Raw genomic sequence first — 14,505 nt, forward strand, 5'->3', positions numbered from 1 at the left:
GCTGGTGTGGCTCAGTGGTTGAGTTTCAACCCATGCACCAAGAGGTCAAAGGTTCGATTCCCAATCAGGGCACATGCCCAGGTTGTGGGTCTGATCCCCAGTGGGGGACATGCAGGAGGTGGCCAATCGATGTTCTCTCTCATCGATGTTTCTATCTCTCTCTCCCTCTTCCTTCCTCTCTCTCTAAAATTTAATCAAGAAAAAACTTGTTTTAATAAGTGAAGGGATGAATTACAGAAGCAGATTTCTAGGAGCAGAAAAAACTTTTTTGTAATTTGTAAGATCTTCCCCACCCAAGTTTACACCCCAGCTTCCAACACACTTATTTTCATCTTCCTCTTTTGTCCATGAATTTGGTATCAGTGCGTTGGTTATGAGTTGGGGGCAGCAATGGGCGATGGCGTTTTCCAAGATCAAGAGACTCCGTGCTCTTTCAATAGCTCAAACTCTAAAAGAATTCAATATATGTAATGACAAAGGCCACTTGTATAACACCCATCATTAAAAATGAATGAAACACGTGAAATGGAAAAGATACTGGCAGATAAAGTAAAAAAGAGGAAGTTATTCTTTTCTGCAGGACAGAAAAAGAAAGATGCTATAACTGTTCTGAACATTCCTCAGTGTCTTTTCTCTCCTTCATGCGAACTTGATGAAATAAAAGGAGAATTGAAAGTGGCAAACAGCATGTCAGCCAAAATATGGGCTCTTCATTCTCAGGAATTTCTCATATGCCTGCTACTGCAGTTTAATTCTTGCTCTCATTAATCAAGTAGAAAAGAGTTACCTTAGCTTATCTAAGGTGCTGCAAATTCTAGAATTCAAATATTCAGATCAATGGTTTTGGCATTTCAGTACGCCTCTCTAATAATACAGATGTGTTATAAATGATCACTTATAAAAAGCCAAGAAATAATTCTTCACATCAAAGCAGTTCAGTTTATTTCCTGACACTTGGTTGAAATAAGGGCATCAGTCAATCTGTACAGAATGGTAGAGTGCATTTGAGAGAAGCACAGTAGGGGTAGTAATTTGGGGTGGTTATGAAATAGGGTAGATAACACTAGAAGAGTAAGATACGGAACCATATTTATAAGCTTACATTGTGAATCTAGTCAGTTTCTCCATTGGCATTATTTTTTCATGAAAAGTCACAATTAAATAATGCTTTCAAAGATACCCTGAAAAAACAGCCCTGTGTTTTCCCAAGCTAAAACATAGTATACTAAAAATTTTCAGCTGGTTCATTGTTTTATAAGGAATTGAGAAGCCAGTTTTATATTTCAATATATTAAAAAGTTAATGCTTGATTTCCATTTTTAATGCAAAAAAAATATTGGGTTTGAATCCAAATGATTTTGTAGTCTTCATTTGAATTTTATTGGCTTATTAAAGGTATCCCTCTGCTTCCAGACCCAAGTCTATATTATGTCCTTTTCCCTCTGTTTATTTTCCTTCTACCCTATACTCTTCTTTTCCTATGATTACAATTCTTATTCAAGTCTCCATCATGTTACTTCGTATTGGAAGATTTGTCTCTTTTCTTTTACATATTGAGACCATCCTTAGACACTGTTTCTATCACATTATCCCTTTGGTCAAAAACTTCAGTCTTGTTGGGACCCATATTTTATTCGTTCATTCACTTATTTGTTCACTCAACAAATATTTACTGAGTGTTTACTATGCACTAGGCACTCTTCTAGGCACTGAGGGTACAATAGTGAACAAAACAGACAAAAGAAAATTATTGCTCTCAGGAAGCTTGTATTTACTTGTAGAATCCAGCAGACCTTTCCCTTTTTACCAACTATGTCTAATAAGACCCTTTCAACCCTTCCCTTTTCTGTTCTTCTCATGTCTCCCAGTTCCTTCCTCACCAAGCAGCAATCTAGTTCCTCTTCAACACAGTCTCTGAGCCAAGTAGACTGCTTTCTTACCCCAGTCATGCTCTCCAATAATTTTCTCACTCTCCCATGCAAGCACATACCTTTGTTGATCCTCACACTTGGAATACCATTTCTCCTCTCATTTTCCAAATTTTCATTCAAATGGCATGATGAACATTTTCCTCTCAGACAGTTCCTTCACCAGGTCTTCCCTATAGTATTCTCATTTACACTTGATGGCAAATCCCTTTAAGTATTCATGAGTTGTTTCACAGGGGGCTACACTTGTGGCCTTCAGCTAAATAGATGAATACAAAGATCTCAGGCTCTAAATGAGTCAGTTTGAGGTAGAGCTGAAAGAGTCTTGGACCAGCAGTTGGGTGATCTTGTTTCTCTTCTGGCTCCGTTACTAACTACCTAGCATATCATCTTGAGCACCTTGAAGATGTCACTTAACTGCTTCAGACTTCCATTTTCTCCCTCACTGAAATGAAGAGGTTTGACCAGAAACATGGGTGGTCTATTCAACATCCCCTGCCATTCTTCAATTCTATTACTTTTAATTCCGCAGTCACTTTTCATGAACCTAAGCTGATAATGGAACTTTTCTACCTTGCTTATTTTATATTTAAATCAAGCTGATTAAGTTAAAAGATATTGTATAAGGAAAAGTAAATAAGGTGTCTTTGAGGAAAAAATAATACTTTAATTGAAAGTGTAGTACTCTATCTCATAATGTTTTTGTTTTTTTTTATCCTCACCGGAGGACATTTTTCCATTTTTTTGTTCAGGTAGAGTGGGAGGGAGAGAGAGGAACAGAGAGAGAGAGAGAAACATCGATGTGAAAGGAACACATCGAGTGGCTGCCACCCGCACAACCGACCAGGGCCGGGGACAAACTGCAACCGAGGTACATGCCCTTAGCGGGAACCGAACCCGGGTCTCTCAGGACCGCAGGCCGACGCTCTAACCGCTGAGCCAAACCGGCCAGGGCTCTATCTCATAATGTAGTTCAAGAACGTTATATGCCATCTGTTCCACATGTCTTTTGTCCACATGTATTATGTGCAAGAGATACAATGAGAAGAATACTCAGTGATAGTTGAGTGCCAGCAAACAAAACGAAATGTTAACTGATTTAAGTGGGAAAAAATTGACTTACATGTATACATACACACATATGCGCATGTACACATACAAGTACACATCCACACACATTGTCTAACATTAGTATTGTGATAATTCAAATAAAGTATTTCTTATTCTAAAATATTCTATAGCCGCAAAACTTACATTTTAATTTTGAAAATATTAATAATTTGAAGTCAAGTGAATTCTTACATAAGAAATATATATGATGATTTTAATGTAATCTACCAATAGATTATGTTTTCCAGGTTATTGTTTATACTATTAACTGGGAGTATCACATATATTGTCACCATAATTTCAGCAAAACTTATGTTCTGTGGGATTTTTATATGTGGGAGAAAAATTTGTGTTATATACAAATAATAACATTTATGAAATTTGAGCATTTATTTGAGAAGCTGGAACATTATGGAGTCCAGGGAAGCAATAAATCTCCAAGAGACTACTTGGTATTAGAAGTTAGAATAATTACAAGTTTTTCTGTAATAGAGAACAAAGAAAGAGCAAAAGGAGGCAGAGTCTTTCAACCTTTGAGGGAAAAATGCAACTTGGACATTAAGTATCTCTGACCTTCTTTCTCTTATTCTCAGAATGTTAATTATGTTTGAAAGTTGGAGTTCATGGCCCATCTGGAAAAAGAAATGTTTATTTCTCTTTCAGTTTAATTTTCTCTCTTTATTTAAAGCTCAATAGCTCCCATTGTATTTTTGTGCTTTCTTCTTATTTCTGCATTCTTACCTTTTTTTTTTTTTTTTCTATATGCTAAAGTGCTATCTTATTACACAAGGGTACCAAAGATATACAGGGACATATCATTAGTTTTTATAAAGGAAGTCAAAGTGAAAAATGAATTCAATATAACACATTTTGCTTTAAGAATACATGCCTTCCAGAGTAAAGTTTTATTAAGGATTTCAAACTAGGCATCAACTAAATCACACTTGAAATGTCTGTGTCTGGAGAAATAACAGTCACTTTAGCAGCCCCTATAATTCTTCGAGTCCTGACACTGAAGAGTTCCTTAAAGACCAAGAAGTATATCCCAATACACCTAAAGGTTCTGCATTTTACCTAAACCTTCCAAATTATAGAAATCATCTGCTTATTAAAGATCAGCACTTGCCTTGTTAAAAACTAGTAGCCCCTAAGCTTTTGTCTTCACTAATAAAGATGAATAGAAAATGGGTAGAAGCTACGTGCCTCTTCAAACCTCCTCTGTTATTTTCTGTTGAGTAGGTAGGGGCAGTTGCATCTGCCAATTAGTAGGAAGCCTTTAGCTCAGGGATCCAAAACATTGGGTTAAAAATTACTATGGTTGCCCTGGCCAGTTTGGCTCAGCGTTTAGAACGTCAACCCACAGACCAGAGAGACCCAGGTTCAGTTCCTTCTAAGGGCACGTACCTCTGTTGCAGTTTGTCCCTGGCTCCGGTTGGCCCCGGTTGGGGTCGTGTGGGTGGCGACCACTCGATGTGTCTCTCTCACATCGATATTTCTCTCTCTCTTCCCTCTCTCCCTCTCTCCCTATCTCAAGATAAATGCAAAAATATCCTCGGGTGAGGATGAAAAAAATTACTATGGTAAGTATTTCCTTATAGAAGAAAATTTATAATTTCAATTTTCTGGGTCTTATTGTGACAGCTTATGTTATGTGCATCAGCAGCTGTCTTTACACCTTTGCATCTCAGTTTCCACATTTGCAAAACAAGAAGGTTCAACAACAATCTCTAAGGTCCCTTTCAGCCCTAACAGCCTATGATAAACGGAGGGCAGGGGGAAAGTCCTTACAAATAGGAAGAAACATGTTCAGTAAGAGTCCTTCTAAATACAAGCATAGGTTAATTATTTAGAAATATTTGGTATACAATCTTGAAAATAGACGTAGGGCAGCTGCTTCCAAAATGCATTGGAAATGTGTCTTGAAAACATTTTAAGAGCTTAGCATGACCAAAGAAAATGTTTTCTGCCCTGGCTGTTTTTGCTCAGTGATTAGAACATCGGCCCAGGGACCAAAGAGTCGTGGGTTCAATTCCAGTCAAGGGCACATACCTCGGTTGTGGTTTGATCCCTAGCCCTGGTCGGGGTTGTGCAGGAGTCAACCAATAGATGTGTCTCTCTCACATCGATATTTCTCTGTCTGTCTCTCTCTCCCTTTCTCTCCCTCCCTCCCACTCTATCTGAAAATCCATGGGAAATAAATATCTTCAGGTGAGGATTAGGAAGGAAGCAAGGAAGGAAGGAAGAGGAACAAAGGAAGGAAAGAAAGAAGGAAACTGTTTTCTGAGTTCATAGTGTTCCATTACATTTAGATCTCCTTCAAAATCATGTCATTGACATATATCACCTTTGTCATTAACATATACCATCTTTGCTTTGTGGAGACCAACAAGTAATATTTAGGGCACATAGGAAATACTTTTTAAAATTATTTATCGCCCAGCCAGTGTGGCTCAGTGGTTGAGTGTTGACCTATGCAACAAGAGGTCACTGGTTCGATTCCCTGTCAGGACACATGCCCAGGTTATGGGCCCAATCCCCAGTGGGGGGCATGTAGGAGGCAGCCAATCCATGTTCTCTCTCATCGATGTTTCTCTCTTTCTCTCTCTCCCTCTCCCTTCCCCTCTCTCTAAATATCAACAAAGAAAAAATAAATAAATACATAAAAAGAAAAGATTAGCTTAGAAAATTATTTCTCAAAGAATGTTCTTGGAGCTCACCTGCTGAGTTGTGAAGGTTCTGTTAAAAGTACAGAAATTCTGCCTGGCTAGTGTGGCTCATTGGTTGAGCATCAACCCATGCACCAAGAGGTCACTGGGGGCACATACCCAGGTTGTGGGCTCAATCCCCAGTCGGGGGCATGCAGAAGACGGCCAATTCATGTTCTCTCTCATCGATGTTTCTATCTCTATCTCCCTCTCCCTTCCTCTCTCTCTAAAATCAATAAAGAAAAATTATTTTTTTTAAAGTACTATACAGAAATTTTGAAGGTGCAGCCTAGAGATCTGTCCTTTAAATTTCACAACCTTTTCTAATGTTTCTCATGCACAGTCAAGTCTGAGAACCATGGCTTTAAATTGGATATCTTCGTAAATGTTTTAAACCAGGAGCCATTATGTGACTGACTTTCCCCTTTCGCCCCTTGGTCCTCTGTCCTTTATAAGTCTTTTGCTTAAGTTTTGGACTTCATATCACCTCTTGCCTTTCACTCCCAGGGAAAGGAATGAAACAGTCATTTGACAATGTGATTAAGGTAATCAGATATTGTGAAACGTTACCTAACTCTATACCTTATAGATGAATAATGTCCCCTTCCCCAGACACATGAGAGGTTTTTGTCATATGTGGTCTCAGGTCCTTCTTATGCTGTACTCTTCTTTTAACTTTTTTGACTGCCCTGTGTCCCTGGCTCCTAACAGCTTCCCTAGTTCACACTATGGAGTTTCTCTTAGATCCTTTAGAACTGAATTCCCTGAGTCTCGACGCTATTTTTTTTTTTTTTTCTTTTCTGTTTTTGGAGACAAAGGATTTCACTGACCTGCTCATAATTAGCACCATCTAACCTGGAACCGGGGTGGTGGCACTGTGTTATGGAAACGAATCAACAGCTGTAGACTTCACCATAAGCAGCCTCCTCTTCTGCGTATTTATTCTCCTCCAGACCTCTCTCACAGGGGTATTTGATTTCCTCTCCCAGATAAAGGGAGGCCAAGCATCAGGCATCTTTCTCTGTTCTCCAATACCTTCTACTCTCCCTTATTGGGACTTGGAGGCACTCAATGAATATTGATTTAATCAATGTCTCTTCTCCCATTTGCTGCTTTTCCATGTCTGGACCATGCTGCACCATACCTATCTTTCAAAATGTCCTACTTAACTGCTTCTTTCACCCTCAAGGGGACCAAGCGCAAACTCTAGACACCCCAGGAAATCCTGATAACCAGCAATAATTACATGCCATTAAACAGCTAAAATCTTGCATAGGGAATTCTCACACAGGCTGAACATGGAAAAGTGATAACTGAAAGAGAAGGAAGGAACAGAAACATAAAAGAACTGACCTCTACACTATATGCAATCTGTCCTATTATATTTAATTATTGGTGCTTTGGGTATTTCATGATTTATTTATTAGATAATAAATATCCTTAGAGTCTTGAACAATTTAATTTCTCTGATGGAAGTGCCTTCATTTTTTTCCAAATATAATGTTTATATTGCTCGCAATAGAAAATTCTGACAATTTGCAGAAGTATATAGATGAAGGAATACATCACCTGTAAATCCACCTGTGGGGGTTAAACTAGTCATTTCAGAACATTTTCATGTGTAGTCAGACATGTGCACAGAAACACAGACACACACAGACATTTCAGAAAATAGATTGTGTGCATTTTTGTAACCTGTTTTCTGACTTAACAACTGAAAGGTTGATCTTTTCCATATTCATAAATATTTGCCTAGGTAATCACACTGAACACTGCATAGGACTCATAGATTTGTATGAATTCACCATTTTATATGTAACCAATTCCCTAGTATTGAATATTTAAGTTGTTTCTACTTTGTATCCATCATAAGTGATATTATAAATCACATTTTCTACCTACATCTTTGTGTGCTTTCCCACTTACTTTCTGAAGTATAAGTATTCCTCACATTTAAGCTTGTGGGTCATTGTATTTGCACATTTTAAAGACTTTTACGTGTCATCGAATTATGCTTCAGAGAGTTTGGAACAATTTAATTTCAGTACATAGTTACCATTTGGGGATTCTGTTTGACTAAGGCCAGCAGGAGTATTGTATCTGAAATGTCAGGAGAAGTTACCAAATAGCAAAGGGAAATGTTGTTCTACCTGGTTGCTTTACATTTCAATCTTTGCAGCATTCCAGACTATATGATATTTAAGTTATTTGATATCATTAATTTTTATGAATTAATCAGTGATTGCTGATAATATGAGTAATGCAGCATAATTCTTGATTTACCTGAGGATAGAGCCTTGGCAACATTTAGTGTTTCTTCTTTATTTTCTGGATTATGATTTATTCATTTAGCTTCTCATTCTCAAGTGAAATGTGGATTTTATAGCACAGATCATTTATTTGTGTCTTCTTAAATGGCTTCTACGAATTAACATGTTCTAAATACAGTTGATAGGAAGGAACTCAGTCTCTGGCCTAAATTATTCACATTCAGGGGAGGCTTGCAGACAAATGTCTGATTTTACTTTTCCACATGAGTTGTTGTCTTAGTACATTTTACACAAAGGAAACAAAGCGGAAAATGTTGGAACTTGGTGAAAACAAATCCCAGGTGCACACGAATAAAGAAGGGTAGAGGAAAGGGAGAAGCATATGGGAAGATGAGCAGAAAGGAACAGATGCCAGATGGAAGGAGTCAATGGAAGAGGCTGTCTAGGGTGTAGAAATGGAAAAGTCAAAATGTGGGGAGAGACCTTTCCATGTCTCAAAGCAGAAAGAATTCCAGTGCTAACATGAGTCACATGAAAACTGAGTGGTTTATATTAGTCACTGGGTCCAATTTTTTTTCTACCAGAAACATTAAGAATCATCGACTGCAACGCTATGGGAAAGTAATCCATTTCAGTGTATATTTCATGCCAACATCTCAGAAGTCTGCATGTGGAAATAAACATATGGCTAAACACTGCCTTTTCTCAAAATTCCCCCATTGTAGGGCTCTCAAAAGCAGGTAGCCAGATTATTATTGAAAACTACTATGTAGCTGACAATAAGTTTAGACACTATGGAACTGACCAACCAATGTACCTTACTTAATGGAATTGTTAGAATCGTCAGTTATCCTTCTAGATTTTCTGATCGAGTTTGCTCCTGTTATTTTGCAGATCGCATTTGGAAGCCAGTTCTGACCAGTGGAAGCGTCTGCACCTTTCTCTTCAAGAACTTCTGGTGTGGCTACAGCTGAAAGATGATGAGTTAAGCCGGCAGGCACCTATTGGAGGTGATTTTCCAACAGTTCAGAAGCAAAATGACGTACACAGGGTAAGACATGTTTAAGCCTAGTTTCTTGCACGTAGCAAGCATCCTGTGATTATTTTGAAAATCGTTCTGATTAAAATTAAGTTGAAGGGGATCAGAAAAATGGCGGCGAAGTGAATGGAGGGATTCAGACCGTCTCCCAAGACCAAACTGGATTTACAACGAAAACAAAGGCAAACCGTCAGGAAAGGGTAGCTGAAGGACACCTTGGAGGACCACTTAACCAGAAACACCCACTCAGTCCTGGTAGGCTTGCGAGGACGGGAGAGGGGACCAAGAGCCCAGGGTCCGCAGCGGCCTGGGCAGGGGCCAGGGAACTAGAGGGGAAGTTAACTCTACCGTCTTTCTTCCCACCGTGCCCGGCCTGGAAACCCTGCAGCCGGCTAGGCTAGGCTCTCCGCTGGAGCCGCACAGACTCCTGGCCCCCAAGGAACTGGGCGGGACCAGGGAACTCGGAGGGACCTGGGAACTAGGCGGAAAATTAATTCTGCTGCCTCCCCTCCTGCCGTGCAAGGCCCTGTAGCCGCTGAAGCCGCACAGACTCCTGGCCCCCAGGCAACTCGGTGGGACCGGGGAACGCGGCGGAAAATTAAGTCTACCGCCTCACTCCCTGCCGTGCACGGCCTTAGAAACTCTGCAGCCGGCTAGGCTAGGCTCTCCGCTGGAGCCACACAGACTCCTGGCCCCCAAGGAACTGGGCGGGACCAGGGAACTCGGAGGGACCTGGGAACTAGGCGGAAAATTAATTCTGCTGCCTCCCCTCCTGCCGTGCAAGGCCCTGTAGCCGCTGAAGCCGCACAGACTCCTGGCCCCCAGGCAACTCGGTGGGACCGGGGAACGCGGCGGAAAATTAAGTCTACCGCCTCACTCCCTGCCGCGCACGGCCTTAGAAACTCTGCAGCCGGCTAGGCTAGGCTCTCCGCTGGAGCCACACAGACTCCTGGCCCCCAAGGAACTGGGCGGGACCAGGGAACTCGGAGGGACCGGGGAACTAGGCGGAAAATTAATTCTGCTGCCTCCCCTCCTGCCGTGCAAGGCCCTGTAGCCGCTGAAGCCGCACAGACTCCTGGCCCCCAGGCAACTCGGTGGGACCGGGGAACGCGGTGGAGAGTTAACTCTACCGCCTCCCCCCCTGCTGTGCACGGCCTTGGAAACTCTGCAGCCGGCTAGGCTAGGCTCTCCTCTGGAGCCGCACAGACTCCTGGCCCCCAAGGAACTGGGCGGGACCAGGGAACTCGGAGGGACCGGGGAACTAGGCGGAAAATTAATTCTGCTGCCTCCCCTCCTGCCGTGCAAGGCCCTGTAGCCGCTGAAGCCGCACAGACTCCTGGCCCCCAGGCAACTCGGTGGGACCGGGGAACGCGGCGGAAAATTAAGTCTACCGCCTCACTCCCTGCCGTGCACGGCCTTAGAAACTCTGCAGCCGGCTAGGCTAGGCTCTCCGCTGGAGCCGCACAGACTCGCAGCCGGCTAGGCTAGGCTCTCTGCTGAAGCCGCACAGACTCGCAGACCCCAGGCAAATCGGTGGGACCGGGGAACGCGGTGGAGATTTAACGCTACCGCCTCCCTCCCTGCCCTGCACGGCCTTGGAAACTCTGCAGCCGGCTAGGCTAGGCTCTCTGCTGAAGCCGCACAGACTCGCAGACCCCAGGCAAATCGGTGGGACCGGGGAACGCGGTGGAGATTTAACGCTACCGCCTCCCTCCCTGCCGTGCACGGCCTTGGAAACTCTGCAGCCGGCTAGGCTAGGCTCTCCGCGGGAGCCGCACAGACTCGCAGCCGGCTAGGCTAGGCTCTCTGCTGAAGCCGCACAGACTCGCAGACCCCAGGCAACTCGGTGGGACCGGGGAACGCGGCGGAAAATTAAGTCTACCGCCTCACTCCCTGCCGTGCACGGCCTTGGAAACTCTGCAGCCGGCTAGGCTAGGCTCTCCACTGGAGCCGCACAGACTCGCAGCCGGCTAGGCTAGGCTCTCTGCTGAAGCCGCACAGACTCGCAGACCCCAGGCAAATCGGTGGGACCGGGGAACGCGGTGGAGATTTAACGCTACCGCCTCCCTCCCTGCCGTGCACGGCCCTGGAAACTCTGCAGCCGCTGAAGCCCCACGGACTCACGGCCCCCAGGGAACTGGGCGGGACCAGGGAACTTGGCTGGAAATTATTCCCACCACCTCCCTTGCCACCCTGCATGGGCCCTCCTAACGCTATAGCCTGCTAAACTCTCCGCTGGAGCCACACAGACTCCCGGAGAACAGGGGACTTGGCGGGATTAAAGTGGGTCCTCCCTGGTGCATCCAAACCCAGGAGAGGGAGCCACAAACAGCAAAACACGAACACCCACTGGGAAAACTTGGCAGACTCCAAAGCCCACTGTGATAACCAAAATGGTGAGAAACAGAAACAAAAGCCAAATGAAAGATCAAGAGACCTCTACAGAAGATGAAATAAATGAGGTGCAGTTAAGCAAGTTAACAGAACTAGAATTTAGAGCCATGATGTTGCGGAAGCTCAACAGCATGTGTAAGGACATGAGCAACATGAGTAAAGACATAGAAATGTTGAAAATAAACCATCTGGAAATGAAAAACCAACAGGAAGAAATGAAGAATGACATATCAGAAATGAAAAACACACTGGAAGGTCTAAAAAGCAGAGTAGGGGAAGCTGAGGACCGGATCAGTGAATTAGAGGACAGGCTAGAAGAAATCAACCAATCAGAAAACCAAAAGGAAAAAAAGATTAAGAAACAAGAAGAGAGCTTAAGAGAATTGTGGGACAACTGGAAACGTAATAATATTCGTATCATAGGAGTCCCTGAAGAAGAAGAAAGTAAGCGAGGGCTAGAGAATATATTCAAAGAAATAGTGACAGAAAACTTCACTAATTTGGTGAAGGAAGAAGGCATTCAAGTTCAAGAAGCTCAGAGAGCCCCAAGTAAGAAGAACCCAAACAGGCCCACACCAAGACACATAGTAATCAAATTGCCAAAAATTCAAGACAAAGAGAGAATCCTAAAAGCAGCAAGAGATAAGCAACAGGTTACCTACAAAGGAACCCCCATAAGGCTCTCAGCTGACTTCTCACAAGAAACATTACAGGCTCGAAGGGAATGGCATGAAGTAATCAAGGTCATGAAAAACAAGGATCTGAATCCAAGACTACTCTACCCAGCAAGGCTATCGTTCAAAATAGAAGGTCAAATAAAGAGCTTCCCAGACAAAATAAGGCTAAGGGAGTACATTAGCACCAAACCAGCACTGCAAGAAATGTTAAAAGGACTGCTGTAATTACCAGGAGAAATGGGAAGAAAAATAGAACCACACTAAACAAAAATGGCAATAAATAAGTACATATCAATAACCACCTTAAATGTAAATGGACTGAATGCTCCCATAAAAAGACACAGAGTAGCTGATTGGATAAGAAAGCAAGACTCATCTATATGCTGTTTACAAGAAACCCACCTCACAACAAAAGACTCACACAGATTGAAAGTGAAGGGATGGAAAAAAATCTTTCAAGCAAATGGAAAAGAAAAAAAAGCTGGGGTAGCAATACTGATATCTGATAAAATAGACTTCAGATTGAAGGCCATAACTAGAGACAAAGAAGCCCACTACATAATATTGAAAGGATCTATCCAACAGGAAGATATAACCTTGATAAACATATATGCACCCAATATAGGAGCACCAAAATATATTAAAAATCTTCTGGAGGACTTCCAAGGAGAAATCGATAGCAATACAATCATAACAGGGGACTTCAACACCCCGCTCACATCACTGGATAGATCCTCTAGACAAAAAATTAGCAAGGAAACAGAGACTCTAAATGAAGCACTAGACCAAATGGATTTAATAGATATCTACAGAGAACTACACCCCAAAACTACAGAATTCACATTCTTCTCAAGTGCACATGGAACATTCTCAAAGATAGACCACATGTTAGGGCACAAACTAAGTCTCTACAAGTTCAAGAAGATTGAAATTATAACAAGCATCTTCTCAGACCACAATGGTATGAAACTAGAAATCAATTGCAAGAAGAACATACAAAGACATTTTAACACATGGAAGCTAAATAGAATGTTATTAAACAATGAATGGGTCACCGAGGAAATCAAGGAAGAAATCAAAAACTTCCTGGAAACCAATGAAAATGAGGACACAACAATACAAAATCTATGGGATGCAGCAAAAGCAGTTCTGAGAGGGAAGTTTATAGCACTACAGGCCTACCTCAAAAAAGAAGAAAAATCTCTAATAGACTACCTAACCTCACAACTTAAAGAACTAGAGAGTAAACAAAAAGAAAACCCCAGAGCAAGCAGAAGAAAAGAAATAGTAAGGATCAGAGCAGAAATAAACGACATAGAGACCAAAAAAACAATCCAGAGGATCAATAAAACAAAGAGCTGGTTTTTCGAAAAGATAAACAAGATTGATGGACCCTTAGCTAGACTCACCAAGAAACAAAGAGAGAGAACCCAAATACATAAAATCAGAAATGAAACAGGAGAGATAACAACTGACCCTACAGAAATACAAAAGATCGTTAACAACTACTATGAAAAATTATACGGCAACAAATTCGAAAATCTAAGCGAAATGGACAAATTTTTAGAAACACATAGCCTCCCAAAATTGGATCAGATAGAGATTGAAAACTTGAACAGACCAATAACAACAGAGGAAATTGAAGATGTAATCAAGACTCTTCCAGCAAACAAAAGCCCAGGCCCAGATGGCTTCACAGGGGAGTTTTACCGAACATTCAAAGAAGAACTAATACCCATTCTCCTCAAACTATTTCAAAAAATTCAAGAAGAAGGAAGACTGCCAAACTCGTTTTATGAAGCCAGCATAACTTTAATTCCAAAACCAGAAAAAGACACAACAAAGAAAGAAAACTACAGGCCAATATCCCTGATGAACATAGATGCCAAAATCCTGAACAAAATACTAGCAAATCGAATCCAGCAATACACCAGAAAAATTATCCACCATGACCAGGTGGGATTCATCCCAGGGATGCAAGGCTGGTACAATATTCGCAAATCCATAAATGTGATACACCACATAAATAAATTGAAGAATAAAAACCACATGATCATATCAATAGATGCTGAAAAAGCCTTTGACAAAATCCAGCATCCATTTCTGATAAAAACGCTCACCAGTGTGGGAATTGAGGGATCATACCTAGACATAATAAAGGCCATATATGAAAGACCTATAGCCAACATCATACTCAATGGGCAAAAACTAAAAGCATTTCCCTTAAGAACAGGAACAAGGCAAGGATGCCCACTTTCGCCACTCCTATTTAACATAGTACTGGAAGTCTTAGCCACAGCAATCAGACAGGAAGAAAAAATAAAAGGGATCCAAATTGGAAAGGAGGAAGTGAAAGTGTCATTATTTGCAGATGACATGATA

General features: G+C 41.8%; 1 protein-coding gene across 2 annotated transcripts in view; it reads left to right on the plus strand.

Moving 5' to 3' along the window:
• The window catches only part of DMD (dystrophin), a 2,326,146-nt gene that overhangs the window by 1,895,613 nt on the left and 416,028 nt on the right, over window positions 1-14,505 (plus strand). For both annotated transcript variants that reach the window (XM_036270045.1, XM_036270042.1), the window contains one exon: window positions 8,908-9,064. In XM_036270045.1, the coding sequence (XP_036125938.1) occupies window positions 8,908-9,064 (157 nt within the window). The remainder of the gene's footprint in view (window positions 1-8,907; window positions 9,065-14,505) is intronic.

Source organism: Molossus molossus, unplaced genomic scaffold (genome assembly GCF_014108415.1).
Source record: "Molossus molossus isolate mMolMol1 unplaced genomic scaffold, mMolMol1.p scaffold_m16_p_2, whole genome shotgun sequence".
NCBI classification, from domain to species: domain Eukaryota; kingdom Metazoa; phylum Chordata; class Mammalia; order Chiroptera; family Molossidae; genus Molossus; species Molossus molossus.